At 40.7% G+C, this 19,687-nt stretch overlaps 1 protein-coding gene across 1 annotated transcript; it reads left to right on the forward strand.

Moving 5' to 3' along the window:
- Positions 1 to 4,363: 4,363 nt before the first annotated feature.
- LOC139406118 (glycine receptor subunit alpha-2-like) lies at positions 4,364 to 18,613 on the forward strand. Its single transcript, XM_071148594.1, has 9 exons — positions 4,364 to 4,498; positions 5,989 to 6,116; positions 9,549 to 9,616; positions 11,303 to 11,526; positions 15,115 to 15,197; positions 15,303 to 15,446; positions 15,702 to 15,916; positions 17,022 to 17,171; positions 17,963 to 18,613. The coding sequence occupies exons 1-9, from the start codon at positions 4,431 to 4,433 to the stop codon at positions 18,239 to 18,241; spliced, it is 1,359 nt and encodes a 452-aa protein (XP_071004695.1). The 5' UTR covers positions 4,364 to 4,430; the 3' UTR covers positions 18,242 to 18,613.
- The last annotated feature ends 1,074 nt before the right edge of the window (positions 18,614 to 19,687 follow it).

Raw genomic sequence — 19,687 nt, forward strand, 5'->3', positions numbered from 1 at the left:
AACAAAACAGAGGAGATGATCGTGGACTTCAGGAAACAGCAGAGGGAGCACCCCCCTATCCACATCAACGGGACAGTAGTGGAGAAGGTGGAAAGTTTTAAGTTCCTCGGCATACAATTCACAGACAAACTGAAACGCTCCACCCACACAGACAGCGTAGTGAAGAAGGCACAACAGCACCTCTTCATCCTCAGGAGGCTGAAGAAATTTGGATTGTCACCAAAAACACAAACTTTTACAGATGCACAACCGAGAGCATCCTGTCGGTCTGTATCACCGCATGGTACAGCAACTGCTCCGCCCACAACCGTAAGGCTCTCCAGAGGGTAGTGAGGTCTGCACAACGCATCACCAGGGGCAAACACCTACCCTCCAGGACATCTACACCACCCGATGTCACAGGAAGGCCACTGCCTGTTCACCCCGCTATCATCCAGAAGGCGAGGTCAGTACAGGTGCATCAGAGCTGAGAGACTGAAAAACAGCTTCTATCTCAAGGCCATCAGACTGTTAAACAGCCATCACTAACATTGAGTGGCTGCTGCCAACATACAGACTCAAATCTCTAACCACTTTTATAATTAATAATTGGATGTAATAAATGTATCACTAGTCACTTAAACAATGCCACTTTATATAATGTTTACATACGCTACATTACTCATGTTATATGTACTGTGGGGCAAAAAAAGTATTTAGTCAGCCACCAATTGTGCAAGTTCTCCCACGTAAAAAGATGAGATAGGCCTGTAATTTTCATCATAGGTACACTTCAACTATGACAGACAAAATGAGAAAAAAAATCCAGAAAATCACATTGTAGGATTTTTAATTAATTTATTTGCAAATTATGGTGGAAAATAAGTATTTGGTCAATAACAAAAGTTTATCTCAATACTTTGTTATATACCCTTTGTTGGCAATGACAGAGGTCAAACGTTCTATGTAAGTCTTCACAAGGTTTTCACACACTGTTGCTGGTATTTTGGCCCATTCCTCCATGCAAATCTCCTCTAGAGCAGTGATGTTTTGGGGCTGTTGCAGGGCAACACAGACTTTCAACTCCCTCCAAAGATTTTCTATGGGGTTGAGATCTGGAGACTGGCTATGCCACTCCAGGACCTTGAAATGCTTCTTACAAAGCCACTCCTTCGTTGCCCGGGCGGTTTGTTTGGGATCATTGTCATGCTGAAAGACCTAGACACTTTTCATCTTCAATGCCCTTGCTGATGGAAGGAGGTTTTCACTCAAAATCTCACGATACATGGCCCCATTCATTCTTTCCTTTACACAGATCAGTCGTCCTGGTCCATTTGCAGAAAACAGCCCCAAAGCATGATGTTTCCACCCCCATGCTTCACAGTAGGTATGGTGTTCTTTGGATGTAACTCAGCATTCTTTGTCCTCCAAACACGACGAGTTGAGTTTTTACCAAAAAGTTATATTTTGGTTTCATCTGACCATATGACATTCTCCCAATCTTCTTCTGGATCATCCAAATGCTCTCTAGCAAACTTCAGACGGGCCTGGACATGTACTGGCTTAAGCAGGGGGCCCTGCAGGATTTGAGTCCCTGGCGGCATAGTGTGTTACTGATGGTAGGCTTTGCTACTTTGGTTCCAGCTCTCTGCAGGTCATTCACTAGGTCCCCCCGTGTGGTTCTGGGATTTTTGCTCACCGTTGTGATCATTTTGACCCCACGGGGTGAGATCTTGCGTGGAGCCCCAGATCGAGTGAGATTATCAGTGGTCTTGTATGTCTTTCATTTCCTAATAATTGCTCCCACAGTTGATTTCTTCAAACCAAGCTGCTTACCTATTGCAGATTCAGTCTTCCCAGCCTGGTGCAGGTCTACAATTTTGTTTCTGGTGTCCTTTGACAGCTCTTTGGTCTTGGCCATAGTGGAGTTTGGAGTGCGACTGTTTGAGATTGTGGACAGGTGTCTTTTATACTGATAACAAGTTCAAACAGGTGCCATTAATACAGGTAACGAGTGGAGGACAGAGGAGCCTCTTAAAGAAGAAGTTACAGGTCTGTGAGAGCCAGAAATCTTGCTTGTTTGTAGGTGACCAAATACTTATTTTCCACCATAATTTGCAAATAAATTCATTAAAAATCCTACAATGTGATTTTCTGGAATTTTTTTCTAATTTTGTCTGTCATAGTTGAAGTGTACCTATGATGAAAATTACAGGCCTCTCTCATCTTTTAAGTGGGAGACCTTGCACAATTGGTGGCTGACTAAATACTTTTTTGCCCCACTGTATATCCTGTACTCTATACCATCTACTGCATCTTGCCTATGCCATTCGGCCATCGCTCATCCATATATTTAAATGTACATATTCTCATTCATTACTTTACACTTGTGTGTATAAGGTAGTTGTGAAATTGTTAGATTACTTGTTAGATATTACTTCACGGTCGGAACTAGAAGCACAAGCATTTCGCTTCACTCGCATTAACATCTGCTAGCCATGTGTATGTGACCAATAAAATTAGATTTTGTTTGATTTGCTCCACAAACATCACACTACAACCACCATAGTTGACCGTTGGTATACGGTTCTTACTGTGGAATGCAGTGTTTGGCTTTCGTCAGGCCAGGCTAATGGGACCCATGTCGTCCAAAAAGTTATACTTTTGACTCATCTGTCCATAGAACATTCTTCCAAGAGTCTTGATGGTCATCCAGGTGCTTTTTGAAAGATTTGAGTAAACTTTTTGGACGAGATGTGTCCCATTACTCTTGGCGGAAACCAAACACTGCATTCTACAGGAAGAACCTTATACCAACGGTCAAGCATGGTGGTGGTAGTGTGATGGTTTGGGGATGCTTTGCTGCCTCAAGACTTGCCTTAATAGAAGGAACCATGAGTTCTGCTCTGTATCAGATAATTCTACAGGAGAATATCAGACCATCTGTCTGTGAGCTGAAGCTGAAGCACAGCTGGGTCATGCAGCAAGACAATCATCCAAAACACACAATCAAGTCTCTATGAAAATAGTTAAAAAGCAACACATTTTAAGTTTTGGAATGGCCTAGTCAAAGTCCAGACCTAATCCCAATTGAGATGTTGTGGCAGGACTTGAAAATCCACACGTTGCTGAGTTAAAGCATCTCTGCATCCAAGAGTGGGCCAAATTACCTCCACAGAAATATGAGAGACTGATCAACAACTACAGGAAGCATTTGCTTGAGGTAATTGCAGCTAAAGGTGGCACAACCAGTTATTGAGTGTAAGATGACAATTCGTTTTTCACACAGGGGAATTGGGTGTTGCATAACTTTGGTAATTAAATAAATTAAAGAAGTATTCATTTTTTGTGTGTTATTTGTAACCTCAGGTTCCTTTTATCTAATATTAGGTTTTGGTTGATGATCTGATAACATGCCGTATCAAAAATATGCACAAATATAGAAAATCAGAAAGGGGGAAAATACTATGTTTCAAACAATGTTTACATTACAGAGAAGAAAACAGCTATTCCATTACACATGCAGTGTGTAATATTTCTTGCTTCAATAGCTTGCATAGCACATGGGTTATTGTGTTCTCACACTGTTGAATAGCATTCTTATTTCTTACAGAGAACAAACTCCACCTCATTCATGATTGCACATCATTATGAAATTCATTGCATTTACAGTATGTAGGCTACCATAGTTTGTCAGGAGGTGAAACCTTCTGGGAAACTATTGTCTGACTACAATATTTTATGGCGCGCAGTCCCTTCTGACCTGAGCACTTCCATATCATACCTATGTATGGACAGCTTCTAACGGGGAATCTTACTCGAAACACAGGAGTTTGGAGCATATATAACTAGCTTGAAATAGTTTTTTAAAGGCCATCTTAGTCATTTAAATTACATATTGAAAACCACGTCCTCCAGTTGTTAATGGTGCGCTTGCGTGCAAATGAACCGGGAGCTGTCTAAGTGCTGAATCTAAAGACACGTCCACTCGTCTCCCATTCCAGCAGCGGACGGTCTTCAACCCAAGGAAATATTCTTCTTCAACACCACTATACTTTAGAGACCATATTATACTTTAGAGACCATCTGTTTTCACTGAGTTTTTGAATGAAAGTGAGAACGCCTTGCTGAAGGCTCTATATTCCGCGTCTTGTGGATATTTCTCACCTCACAACGTCTTTTCCACAGGTTATTTTTAGGTGGCAATGACTCAGAATTGATGATTCTTTACACATTATCAACAACAATACCGCACCTGGAAATCAGTGTTTTTTCAAACTAAGCTATGATCCTACGGACTGGAATGCCTTATGTGTATTCTCTGTGTTTCACGAGAACACCCAATTGCGCTTTGGTCAGAAAGAAATCGATATTGCTGCTTGGATTGTGTGTTTGACCAACATTCATATATGGAAGAAATAAAGAAGTGAAGAAATCTAAAATCAAAAGGAATGAATCGCCCCTTTGTCAACGTCTTGACTGCTTTATTTGCATGTTTAATGGAGACCAACAACAGCAGGTAGGTGAATACTTAGGCTACTTTATTGGCCATGTAACGTTTATTTTTTTATTAAAATATAATGAGATACTTTCTTCTTTATTTGTATGTAGCCTATTCAACTGTAATGTTCATTGTTTGAAAAGGCAAAGTGCGTTGCCATTAAAACAAAGTTTAGGATACTGGGTTTCAACCTACCTCGAATGACCCAATATTTAATCGTGGACCCTAAAGTTCCAGTGTTATTATTGGAATGTAGAAATCAGTTGACTGAAAATAGAGTTGTTTTCACATCAGCATTGAGCCTAGTAGTCTATATGGAGCCGTCAATATCGCAGGGTAATATCTGGTATTTTGCCAAGTTAATCACTGCCTCTAACTCAGTCTGTGGGCGTTGTCAAAACGTTCAGTGGCATGTAAAGAACATTTTGAATGGGGTGGCCAAGGTGGGGCACAGACCCAGTTTAGGGGGGCCATAACATGTATTTTTTTTAAGTATAATTATGATGGTTCAATGCATTAAATTCTTTAGCTTAGGTTTGGTACATTTCCCTGTTCAAATTAATCATAAATCCATTCTGAAAATATTGTTACAGTCTTTGCATTCAAGGTCAGGATTGTATATAAGGGTATTAGCATAGAGCAGTAAATTCACTACAAAGTGCCATCCAGAGTGAGAATTATACTGTGACATTCAAGGCATTTATATTTTGTTTAAGGAGACCTCCTAGTAGGCATGTCATTTAACAGTAAAATGTATTCCCTTTTAATGTGTCATGAACACAACCAGTCATTATATTCTCATCTGATTGTCGAACAAATCACTTCAGAAAGTAGGTTAAGTAGGTTACCTGCGTAGGTTCATCTATTCCAAAATATGTCCAGCATCCAAACAGTGCATAGTGCACCTGTCATTTGAATAGAAAGGGACATCTATTACAAACACCATGTGTCATGACATTCAGCCTACAAAGTGGTGTGTATTTATGGATGCCAAGGGAAGCCAGGCTTCCCCAAAAAGGTCATCAATAAAGCAAATAAATGAATTCTCATTGGTGAATTTCACTTGAATTCGCATGAGGCTGAATCTATTTCACCAGAGAAAGCATCAGAGCGAGGCAAACAGCACCCCTCTTAGTATCTGTAACTCACCTTGGGCCACCCCCTGGACACTACTGAAAACACTGTCAAATTCCCTTGTAGCCTATGTGTCAGAGTCATTTTATTTCTAAGTGCGTATAGCCTTAGTATACAATGAGGACAGTCACAAAGCCAACTTTCCAATACAGTGGTTATAGACTTAAAGCACACCGTGTCTGCCAAGGTGTTCCTTCACTATTGGAATCCTTCCTAATCATATCATTTGAATCTAATTTGTGTTTCTCTGCATGCCTACACATCAGTATGCAGATGAGCTTCCTATTCGGTTGAGATCAAGTAGAAATGGTTTCACCACACTTTGACTTCTGACTGAGCAAGTAAGTGTTTTATTTTCCCTTTGTTTGTCACAGGGTGGTGGATGCCAAGGAGCATGAGTCCAGATCAGGCTCTACTACTAACTTGTCTCCCTCAGACTTTCTGGACTCATTAATGGGTAGAACATCTGGTTATGATGCACGAATACGACCAAACTTCAAAGGTTGGTTTATATTTAACTTGAACTTTTTAATAGTTCCTTAGAATTTGAGTGTGGATTGGAAAATATTCACCTAAAATGCATCTGGGATATCAGTGTACGCACCCATATCTACACTGAGTATACAGAACATTAAGAACACCTGCTCTTTCCATGACATAGACTGACCCGTTGAATCCAGATGAAAGCTATGCTCCCTTATTGATTCACTTGTTAAATCCACTCCAATCAGTGTAGATGAAGGGGAGAGGTTAAAGGTTAAAGAAGGCTTTTTTTAAACTTGAAACAATTGAGACATGGATTGTGTATTTGTGCCATTCAGAGGAAGAATGGACCCGACAAAATATTGAAGTGCCTTTGAGCGGGGTATGGTAGTAGGTGCCAGGCGCACCGGTTTGCTGCAGGGTTTTTCACGCTCAACAGTTTCCCGTGTGTATCAAGAATGGTCCATCACCCAAAGGACATCCAGCCAACTTGAAACAACGGTGGGAAGCATGTGCCAGCATCCATGTGGAACGTTTTCGACACCTTGTAGAGTCCATACCCCAATGAATTGAGGCTGAGGGCAATAGGGTGTGCAACTCAATTTTAGGAAGGTGTTCCTAATGTTTGGTATACTCAGTGTATATTACTAATGTACTGACACCCCATGCATAATGATGTATACCCCTTTAAGTCAATAAGGCACATAATGAACAATGCATTTTGTGCTTGTCTATTGAAAAAACCCACCCCTTAATGATTTAAAGAAGAATGGCTATCAATCACGCCTGTAGACAGTGACATCATCATCCATGTAGGATTTATGGGATCGCGATATGGAACATGAAAGGCTCATAGCAGAACCGAGCAGTAGATAGATAGTTTGGATCTCAGCCCACCATCCCCCTAGCCTGGCTGACGTGACGCACGTGACTCACACTGGCCTGATTGGTTCTTTCAAATGTTTGTTTCTTCCCTGGATGGTTGAGATTTCACAATGTTTTTGATTTTAAAATCCAACAATTGTATTGGGGGCTGTGTGTGGTTGTCCATGTGGGTGTTTTAGTGAAAAAATAAAGAGGAGAACCAATAAGTAAAAAAGCACATCCCCTTCATTATGAACGCATCCTGCCCACAACGTCAAGCTAGCCTTTCTAAACTATGAAGTCAGAAGGACTTTGATTTAGGTGTTAGCCATAGCACTATCACCCATTATAACACCCAATATAGCTATTTCTTCAATTGTCATTGATATTGTCCAACAGCTATATTAAACATCAGTATTCAAGACACCAACAACAACAATAATGAGGTATAGATGTGGGCCCAAAACAACAGTGGTGCCACAGATGAGGGATGGGGTCCCTCTGGCCAGGCTGCTGAGTTCCTCTATTGTTGTGTTGTGGTGCGGGGGAGAGACATCATCTGTCACTGTGATGGATCTGAGTAAGGAGAGGGAACGGAACTCATTGGTGTGGCTCAGATTGGCAGGTGGGTATGGAGACAGGCAGGGCGGGTGGGCAGGAAGGGGCATACCCTAGACAGGGAGGCAGGCATGCAGGCAGACCCAAGGCTGGGACACTAGTGATTGAACCGTGCTGGAGAGAAGGCCACTGTGAGGAGAGTAGCACAGGAAGCACAGTCTGAGATTGGTCAGCAAGACTCACCCAGAAACACTGGCCCAGATCTATCCACTCCATCTGGGAGAATAGGAAACAAGTGTACACAAGATCTCAGAAATGGACTCGAGATCAGGGGAAGACTTGTCTGTTTTATGCTGGCATTTTTTTTTTGAAATTCAGAAACTATTTTTATTAGTATAATAAATGATTTATTAGTATATGGAAGAATGCTGGAGTTGTGAGTAGAGGAAATTAAAAGTACTGGAATGAAGAAAGTGATCTTACCTTGTCTGGTAAATTGGTGAGTTCAATTTTCTGGTCGACAGAGTATTCCAGTCTAATGAGGCAGTCTAATGAGAGCAGTTTTATACAATTGTACTGCAGTTCCTCACTGTTTCTACAAGCAGCACATCTTCCATTTATTAGGCAGCAAGCACAAAACACACACATATACACAGGTAAAGTAAACAAGCATACACATAGATTATGTTATTTATCACATACAAACCATACTGTCACAACTCTACCCCACAGTGCTGCTGGAGCTTGACCTACATTTGCCTGCCAAGGTTGTTGTGTGGAGTTATTCCGTTACATTTTTCTGTTACTGACTTTAAATGCAGTTGCCCGACTACAAACTGAGGCGAATATTAATACCACCACGTCACATGCAATATTGATGAGGAATACACAGGGGAAGGGCTATGAACTCACAACTTCACTTAACAACACAGAGACCTCTCTCTCTCCCTGGCTGACATTGTTGTTTTTATTCAAGACAGTGTTACTGTATTGGATAGAAAGTGTCAAAAACTGTTTTTCAGTCATTCTGTGACCTCAAAGATAGCGGTAGAATGCCTGTGAAACTAAGTTGACTGTCCTGCTCGTGATTGTTTCATAAGAAACATGTGCCACTGTTTCTAATGCCAGTGTGTGTGTGTGTGTGTGTGTGTTACCGTGTGTCTCTCAGCATGTGTTTTTGTTTATCTGTTTTTTAACCCTATCAAGTAAAACATTCCTTGTCATCCTCATTGAGTTAGTCAATGACTAGTACCAGTTAGCATAAGCAGGCAACATACTTTTGGTTGCACTAATTCAACATGTTTTAACGATACCACTGTTTGTTGAATTTTGGAGTTGATCCTGACATTTCTAACTAGAACTGGACCAGGCCTGCTGTTGAAGACAAACGGCTGGTGATGAGATTAGTCAATGACTAGTGCAGCTGTTTTGACTTCCCTGGGGTGCTTAGGAGAACAACAGGCCCTGTTTATGTTGACAGAACAACATATTAGGAGAACAACAGGCCTTGTGTATGTTGACAGAACAACAGGCCCTGTTTATGTTGACAGAAAAACATATTAGGAGAACAACAGGCCTTGTGTATGTTGACAGAACAACAGGCCCTGTTTATGTTGACAGAAAAACATATTAGGAGAACAACAGGCCTTGTGTATGTTGACATATATACACACAGCCCATATTGTGGTGGTAGATAGGTAATAAAGCACATGCTCGCTTTCACAACTAATTATACTCAGATTTCTGTACATCCAACAGATATTGTACTGCTATCATCCTCAAACTCCCTCATCTCGATTTGCTAAACCACCCCGTGGAGATGGCACATGATGATTAAGTGCAAAAAAACATCTTGACTTTTTCTTGTCACCTCGTTCTCATTCCATTTCACAGGTCCCCCTGTAAACATTACATGCAATATTTGTATCAACAGTTTGGGCTCGGTCACAGAGACCAGCATGTTAAGTGTTCTTGCTTAATCTCTTCTCTGTCAAACATGTCAATGTGTTATCTATCCTCCAACCTGCAGGTCCCCCAGTTAATGTTACCTGCAACATATTTATCAACAGCTTTGGTTCTATAGCAGAAACTACAATGGTGAGTTGGAGCATTGTGCTTGGCCATGTTATCTACATTTACATTTGACATTTTAGTAATTTAGTAGATGCTCTTATCCAGAACGACTTATAGGAGCAATTATGGTTAAATGCCTTGCTCAAGGGCACATCGGCATATTTTTCACCTCATCGGCTCGGGGATTCAAACCAGCAACCTTTTGGTTACTGGCCAAGTGCTCTTAAACTACAGCCTTGCTCTTATGCTCCTCTGGAGTTTAAGATTGAAATCATCCAATTTCTTTAGTGTTCATGAGTTCATTTTCCTTTTAGTTTATGGATGTTTTGAACTTTTGCATCCTCATGTGAAATGATTCACTTTGACCCATCCCCATAGTCTATTGGTGGCTCCATGGTGAAATAGCACACTGACACTGAGAACCGCAATTGAATCAAATATCTTTCACATTATACTCAAGGCAATATTGTATTGCTATTCCCATGACACTCCCTTGTGCATGTGTTGGATTAGTTCTGTTTTAATAATTCACACAGTGAATGCCAGCACATAATTCATTTTAAATGCAGCCAGTAGCTGTAGGTTTGATGTCTTAGGGCCTGAGATTTAAGCATGTTGATCAGTTGTAATGTCCCATAGACATCCAACTGCCCAAGGGGTAAACAATATCAAAGCTGGAATCCACATTGAGATCCTATTCAATAACTACTCTCGCAATGCATTCATAATTAGTTAGAACTTTGTCCATTGAATGATTGCAATTTTTGGTAGACAATCTTTGCCAAAGTTAATCAGCAGACGAGCCGGGTTTCTAACACTTGTCCACAGTTGTTCGATAACTCTTCACTCATAGACATACACATCTGGGACCACCAATACACTGCTGCCTACTGAATAGGTCTGTTCTAAGAGGGAGAGAAAAAGCATCTAATTCGATGCAATCTGTTCATTCATTACTAACTGCATCTTCAAACGTCAATGGAGTTTCTTGGTCTACTATTCACACAAACATCCTCTATCTCCTATAACCACCATTTAGCAATAACAATTAATGAGGAAACTGATCATATAGATCAAGTAACTAAATTTGATTCATGAATTAAATTTTATTAGATTGCTCCTTTCAATACATGTGTATTTATTGCCGCATTTAACTCTTAAATTGTAATTTGGATTTTAGATTATGGTATTGTGTGGTGATTTACAAGCATACAAATATGCATTGAAATCCATGCATTGCATCCATTCATTCCTCCTATCTTTTATCATATTACAATTCTGTGTAAAAACAAGGAGCAATTTCTCGGGTTAAAGTTTTGTGGCACCACTTCAAATTGTGGTAGTGTTACAGTCAAAGTGTTAGAATTGTATTTTACTATTAATATTAATATTATTTATTCTATCATTGGTGCTTTATTAGTGACTTAGTGCCAAATGACTTGAGGTGATACTGCATGTCACTGCGATAGAACCAAATATCTGGGGCAGGCACTTGGCCTACATATTGACAAGACAATGTTGTTTTGTATTAGTGGCTCTATCATTCTAAATATGTAAACGTCTATAGGAAAATTATTTTCGTTTTCACTGACTGTGTGACACAATATATTCTGGTCACCAAAGTGATAGTACTGTATATTTAACGGAGATAGACAGTAGTTTATATGTCAAAGTAAAGCAGTTTAAAGCTGATTTCACTATTTCCCCAAGGATTACAGAGTGAACATCTTCCTGCGACAGAAGTGGAGAGACCCTCGGTTGGCATACAGCAAATACCCAGACTCGTCTCTTGACCTGGACCCGTCCATGTTGGATTCTATTTGGAAACCTGATCTGTTCTTCGCCAACGAGAAAGGCGCCAACTTTCATGATGTCACCACAGACAACAAGCTCCTGAGGGTCTTCAAAGATGGGACCGTCCTGTACAGTATCAGGTCAGATGTGGGGCGTGCATTGAATGGTGGGCTCAACTCTATTTCTCGGGGAAATTAGTACAATAGGTTTAAAGGATGTTGAATGAGGTCATGTTTTAACATTCCCTGTTGGAAACATCCAAACAAAGAATAGATTCAAATCCAGTGAAATGTCAGCAGAGTCAGAGATTCCCTTCTACCTCCAGTGCCTTCACGCACTTGTAATTACTTTTGAAAGAAAGAAGTTTCTACATCCAAGACTACCTCTCAGGTTTAATGGGATTCATCTCAATAAAATATTCAGTCACCTGGAGGAATTGGATGCAATATGATCTCATTAAGAGTACATAGAAACACAAACCACTAGAGTATCCAAAGGCTACAGGGAATTTTTCTCCAAAGATGTTTAGAATATGTTCAGGGAAGGCATATAGAAATAACCCACTCATGTAGGCTATTCATTTCCCTGGGCATTAGCTACAAGTCAATATGCTTCATCCCTAGCGTTGCGCAGGATCAGTAAGATGGAATCACTTCAAAGTAAATGCAGCCCACTCGTAGTAGATGAGACGGGTTACATTTTAGTAATTCAGCCGACGCTCTTATCCAGAGCGACTTACAGGATCAATTAGGGTTAATTGCCTTGCTCAAAGACACATCAACACATGTTTCACCTATTCGGCTCGGGAATTCGAACCAGCAACCTTTCATTTACTGGCCCAACACTCTTAACTGTTAGGCTACCTGCCAATTGCCCCCTCTTACAAAAACCACTCCTACACTTAAGCACAAATCTGTGATTCAAGATCTGAAAATACATTACCTTTATTTCATTTTAATATCACTTCAGTCACACCACTCCTCCTTAGATTCACACCTCGAAGCAGCGGAATAATGCAGCTCAATTTGTTGTCCATTTGGAGAGCTGATTCAGGTGGTGGAGCCTAGGTGTGGAGGGAGGCAAGGGGATTCTGAGAGAACAGATGAAAGAAAGGTGGTTAGTCGCTCTCACCATTCATGAGAGAAGAGATGAGAGAGGGAGCAGACTGCTGATGACAATACATCTCAGAGACGGTCCAGTAATAAAAGTGTGATAAGAACATGCTGTGTGGGAGGAGGAGGCTCTCTCAGAGGAAAAGGAGGGAAGGAGAAAGAGCATTCGCTGCAGACAAGGAGCATATGCTTAGTACATACAAAGGAAGTCAGAAGTTTACATACACTTAGGTTGGAGTCATACTCGTTTTACAACCACTCCACAAATTTCTTGTTAACTAACTATAGTTTTGGCAAGTCGGTTAGAACATCTACTTTGTGCATGACACAAGTACTTTTTCCAGCAGTTGTTTACAGACAGATTATTTCACTTATAATTCACTGTATCACAATTCCAGTGGGTCAGAATTTTACATACACTAAGTTGACTGTGCCTTTAAACAGCTTGGAAAATTCCAGAAAATTATGTAATGGCTTGGAAGCTTCTGATAGGCTAATTGACATAATTTGAGTCAATTGGAGGTGTATTTGTGGATGTATTTCAGGGCCTACCTTCAAACTCAGTGCCTCTTTGCTTGACATCATGGGAAAATCAAAAGAAATCAGCCAAGACCACAGAAAAAACATTGTAGACCTCCACAAGTCTGGTTCATCCTTGGGAGCAATTTCCAAACGCCTGAAGGTAACAAGTTAATCTGTACAAACAATAGTATGCAAGTATAAACACCATGGGACCACGCAGCCGTCATACCGCTCAGGAAGGAGACGCGAACGTACTTTGGTGCGAAAAGTGAAAATCAATCCCAGAACAACAGCGAAGGACCTTGTGAAGATGCTGGAGGAAACCGGTACAAAGTATCTATATCCACAGTAAAATTTGTCCTATATCGACATAACCTGAAAGGCCGCTCAGCAAGGAAGAAGACACTGCTCAAAAACCACTATAAAAAAGCCAGACTACGGATTGCAACTGCACATGGGGACAAAGATCGTACTTTTTGGATAATGTCCTCTGGTCTGATGAAACAAAAATAGAACTGTTTGGCCATAATGACCATCGTTATGTTTGGAGGAAAAAGGGGGAGGCTTGCAAGCCGAAGAACACCATCCCAGCCGTGAAGCACGGGGGTGGCAACATCATGTTGTGGGGGTGCTTTGCTGCAGGAGGGACTGGTGCACTTCACAAAATAGATGGCATCATGAGGGAGGAAAATTATGTGGATATATTGAAGCAAAATCAGTTAAAGCTTGGTCGCAAATGGGTCTTCCAAATAGACAATGACCCCAAGCATACTTCCAAAGTTTTGGCAAAATGGCTTAAGGACAACAAAATCAAAGTATTGGAGTGGCCATCACAAAGCCCTGACCTCAATCCTATAGAAAATGTGTGGGCAGAACTGAAAAAGAGTGTGTGAGCAAGGAGGCCTACAAACCTCACTCCGTTACACCAGCTCTGTCAGGAGGAATGGGCCAAAATTCACCCAACTTATTGTGGGAAGCTTGTGGAAGGCTACCCGAAACGTTTGACCCAAGTTAAGCAATTTAAAGGCAATGCTACTAAATACTAATTGAGTGTATGTAAACTTCTGACCCACTGGGAATGTGATGAATGAAATAAAAGCTGAAATAAATCATTCTCTCTACTATTATTCTGACATTTCACATTTTTTAAATAAAGTGGTGATCCTAACTGACCTAAAACAGGGACTTTTTACTAGGATTAAATGTCAGGAATTGTGAAAAACTGAGTTTGAATGTATTTGGCTAAGGTGTATGTAAACTTCTGACTTCAACTGAACATAATGAAAATCTGTGTAAAGTAGAAACATAAAAGTATAATATACTGTATACTTAAATGCACTGCTATGATGACGACTATTATTATTTTATTCCTTAGTAAATTGTAAAAAATCTGATATTGACAAGATCCGAGATATGGGTCTCGTGTGGCTCAGTTGATAGAGCATGGCGCTTGCAATGCCAGAGTTATGGGTTTGATTCACATTCCCACAAAAAATAAAAAAATATTATCCACTCACTACTGTAAGTCCCTCTGGATAAGAGTGTCTGCAAAATTATAAGAAATGTACAGTATTTACAAATAAAAGTTTATTGTCTGTGTACTCAGATTATCTGATGTCACAGCTGAAATGCTTGTGTTTCTAACACAAACACGCAGACTCCTGTACTTACGTACTCACAAACAAATGCAAATGTAAACTTCTGACTTCAACTGTACTTTATATAGTCACACAGTAGGTATACATTGTAGGGAGCTTGTATTTTAGTCTCACTTGAAACAGTAAACAATTAGAAAAAAATGCAGAAAAGATTTGGGTTCTGTGTAAGATTTTTTTATTTAACAGTAAATGTATCTGTTGAGTGAGGTATAGAGCATGCTACTCTAATAACTACACTGAAAAATAAATCCTGTTGTTTTTACAGTAACTTACTGGCGGCCAGTTACCTGTAAGTTACTGTAAAAAAAGGTACAGTATGTTACCGTACATTCCTAAGAATCTTTGGTTTAACAGTACATTACTGTAGGCTTTATTTGTACATTCACAAATAATGCTTCCACGGTTGTTTCATGACTTTTACACCTCTTCCTCAAAGGTTGACTCTCATTCTATCTTGTCCGATGGATCTGAAGAACTTTCCCATGGACATGCAGATCTGTACCATGCAACTGGAGAGCTGTAAGTGTCTGCTCCTTACAACTCACATGGTAAAGCACATGGAATATGGTTTGTGAAAATGCAATATCATATCAAACATATTTGCTGTGTTCATTCATTCCTCAGTTGGCTACACCATGAATGATTTGATCTTTGAGTGGGAGAGCAAGGACAAAAATCCTGTACAGGTGGCCGCTGGGTTGACCCTCCCCCAGTTCATCATGAGAGATGAGAAGGAGCTTGGCTACTGTACCAAAAGCTACAACACCGGTCAGAGAGCCACACAGAGACACACACAAACACACACACACACACACACAAACACACAAACACACACACACACACACACACACACACACACACACACACACACACACACACACACACACACACACACACACACACACACACACACACACACACACACACACAACCACTCACATATGGACACACACACACACACACACACCACATCTCTCATCACACCGTCCCTGATCTGAGGTGTCAGTGTGTTTTGTTCTCCAGGTAAATTCACCTGCATTGAGGTGAAGTTCCACTTGGAGAGACAGATGGGTTACTACCTGATCCAGATGTACATCCCCAGCCTCCTCATCGTCATCCTGTCCTGGGTCTCCTTCTGGATCAACATGGACGCCGCTCCCGCCAGGGTGGCACTGGGCATCACCACCGTGCTCACCATGACAACCCAGAGCTCCGGCTCCCGAGCCTCCCTTCCTAAGGTAAGCCTGTTAATCCAAGCAGTAACAGGATGAGCGGACAATCTGATGGAGGAGAGAGGGGAGGGTCAATGGGCCATGTTCAGATCAATCAGCCTTTCATTTTCCACCCATGTTAGAAGTCATACATACTGTAATCAGATACTGTTCATGAAATGTAAATATGCCTATGATGGAAGTCTCTGTGCATCACTGAATTTTGACTCAGATGTAAGTATCCTATGGATGAATAACAATCAATGGATTTACAGGATATCAAGAGAATAACAATGTAAAGTATTTCATTTTTAATCAATAAGTTGTAAAAACAGAGAATACTATTTAACACAACGTTATCACAATTTATGTCAGAAATTACAATCACAACATTGATTTAGGAAGTGATATAATGTCACTAAATCAAATAGCAGTGGATACACTACAACTGTACATGGTCAAATATACAAAATTAGTATTCACACTTACGCTTGCAAGAGTGCTTCAGCGTGAGTCATCTCTTGAAAATCAACCATTCTCTCACACTTTGGCCCATGACCACATCAGAGGCCCACATGAAAGAGACACACTCTAATAAATATTTAGAGAGAGGTCTTTGAGAGGCCCAACTCAGAACAACAAGAGCTCAATATACCTTAAGAGCACTCGACAAAGTAAAGTTGTTTTCTCTCCATGCAAATGACCTGTCATTTCGAGACATAGACGAGGTCACTGTATGAGGAATAAGAGGGCCTCCTTTAGAGTCTAGCCTTCATCGCATCTCCGGCATGGACATAGATCAAATAGACCGATAAAGGCTCCAGTCGAGCTGCTACTGTTTCCATTGTGTTACTTTGGTAATTAAAGCGACAATTATTTCCTTCCACGCTATCGCTGAAAATCGCTGATATCAACATGAGTTTTGAGAGTTTAAAGCACTCGTTAGCAAATACCACCCCCTTAATTATGGTGATTTAGAATTTACAGCAACTCTGATTAACATAAAAAAGGATGTCATTGAGAGAATATTATATTCCCATTGAAATATTAATTTAACGAGGCATTGTGAAAACAGCACATGAAAGGATTATTCATTCCCGGTAAATTACTGTTTGTTTGGTTCTTGTCACAGGTCTCCTATGTGAAGGCCATTGATATCTGGATGGCCGTGTGTCTTCTGTTTGTATTTGCTGCCCTACTGGAATACGCTGGGGTTAACTTTGTCTCCAGGCAACAGAAAGAGTTCCTTCGCTTGAGGCGAAGACAGAGGCGGACTCACAGGGTAAATAAACACTCTAGGCTTGAGTATAATTCCCTATAAAACAGTCCCTGCAAAGCCCAGACTCATGACCACAGGTGGTTCGTGGCATCTTAATTGGGGAGGACGGGCTCGTGAGAATAAGTGGAATGGTATCAAATACATTCAATTTGCTCTGTTCCGGCTATTATTATGAGCTGTCCTCCCCTCAGCAGATTCCTGTGCTCATGACTGAACCATTTTTAAAGAGTGGGAGTTCCACTCTAGTAATTGTTCATTGCAATAGAAGAGATAGTGGAGAAACAGGAAAGATGGAGAAAATGTGTTGAAAATGCGATATGGGACTGGGATTCGACCGATCCCACACTCAAACAGACTTACATGCACCAAAGGTGGTGGCAGAAACTGTTAGACCAAATCCCAGAGCCTCATGACTGAACATATGAGCAGTGTAGGGCAGTCAGAGACGGATATTAAGTTGGCCGTTTTTAAGGAAATGTGTGTCAGGTCATCTGAGGCTATCTAGGTGTGTCAGCTGGTTGTTGCTGCAGCGGAGGAACGGAGGGTGTAATATCTGGGAGACATTCAGCTGTGTCCTCTCTGTTAATGAAGCCGCTGTAGATGTCGCCTGGAGGCATCCTCAGGTAAAGGGTACAACACCTGAGTCACAGGCCAAGAAAAGGACGCAAGAACATGGCTACTGGCCATACACCACAATATCATAGTGTGTGCACATGGGATTGTGTCTGAAAGTCTTTCTCTCCATTGAACAGAGGCATACTCACTGTGAGTCCGTCTTTGTTTTGTTTCACCAGGATGACGACATGAGGGATGGCTTCAATTACTCGGGTTACGGCATGACTCATTGTCTGAAGGATGGGTCGGCTGTTAAAAACGCTGTCCCAAACTCCGGCCCGGCACCACCTACCTCTAAAGAAAAAGAGGTGATAAGGAAGAGGTTTGTGGACAGGGCCAAGAGGATTGACACTGTGTCCCGAGCAGCCTTCCCTATGGCCTTCCTCCTCTTCAACATCTTCTATTGGATAACATACAAGGTCATCAGGCATGAGGACATTGGCATGCAGTCAGGGTAGTCGCTCTGCCCGGCAGGTTTTACCTATGGAACTCTCAGCTCTCTCTCTTTCTCTATCATTTCTCTAAATGAGAAACGCTAGGACAGCACAGTGAGACTAATGTATCTTATGGGACTATACATGGAGGAGAGGCACAGGGATGTTGATGGTGTTGGTGTTCTTTCAGGGAAAATATATAGGTGTTCATGCAAAATCTAAAAGACTAATGCACATGTTTAGGATTAACAATTGAACAATTGGTGAGTAACAGATGTATGTTTTCGACGTGTTCCTGTGAGCTAACGCATCCTGGAGATTCTAATGGGTTTTTACTCAAGGCACAGAACAATGATGTAAAAAGGTGGACCAAATTTTATGAGACAATTCTGACTTTGCATTTGTACAACCTTGCAATGGAGCAACATTCCATGGATTTGTATGTGCAGTAGTCTGGGCCTTCTAGTTAAGGTGTGGTGAAAAAAAAAGTTTAATAAAAAGGTTGATTAGAGCAGTTTTATACAATTGTACTGCAGTTCCTCACTGTGTCTACAAGCAACAATTATTGTGTTTATTAGGCAGCGAACACAATACACACACACACACACACACACACACACACACACACACACACACACACACACACACACACACACACACACACACACACACACACACACACACACACACACACACCATATAAGGCCTACATCTGTTAATATTACAGATGCATTTTCCAGGTCGATTTGGTTTTACAGTTGGAGTGTAAGTTTTGTAAATTTAACTGTAATGAAATGTTTATTGTAATGAAGGCAGATGACATGTTTCTAAAACAGAGATTTCTACTTCTAAAGATTCCTCTGAGGACTGTTGAATGCATCCCCTCACTTCCACACTGCAGTGCCCTCTTTGGGCAGTACGTATTACGGTTGACATTGTATACTGTACAGTATTGCAACTATGAAGTAGATCTTTATAACTAGGGCACTGTGTTTTGGTAAATCATGTCACATGACCTAGATTTGAACCTTTATTTAAAGCTTTTTCAACAAACGGTCCCCTTTTCGTTATATGTCAGATGGTCCAGCACATTCTTTAGACAATTGCTTTCATTTTTTTGTGAAATTCAAATTTCTGGAAAAGGCTTAAAGATGCATTACGCAGAAATCACTCTGCCATTTCCTGGTTCCAAAATTATTAATTGTTTGCCTAATTTCCTATTAAGTGACAAACAAGCAAGTATAGTGTTGAGAATCATTGTACCATCTATACTGCTTTGAAATATATTTTCCATAACTAAAAATATTGTATTTTCAGCTGTTTGAAGCCGAAAGTAAAAGACAAAAAAAAATCTACTTTAAAACGGGAAGCATAGAAATAGCGTACATAGACCATATCTACCGCTTCAATGAATATGACAGATGTATAACTCACATTTCTATGTGAAGTTTGTCAGGTCGCCCCAAAACA

This window comes from Oncorhynchus clarkii, chromosome 3 (genome assembly GCF_045791955.1).
Source record: "Oncorhynchus clarkii lewisi isolate Uvic-CL-2024 chromosome 3, UVic_Ocla_1.0, whole genome shotgun sequence".
In the NCBI taxonomy this organism is placed as follows: domain Eukaryota; kingdom Metazoa; phylum Chordata; class Actinopteri; order Salmoniformes; family Salmonidae; genus Oncorhynchus; species Oncorhynchus clarkii.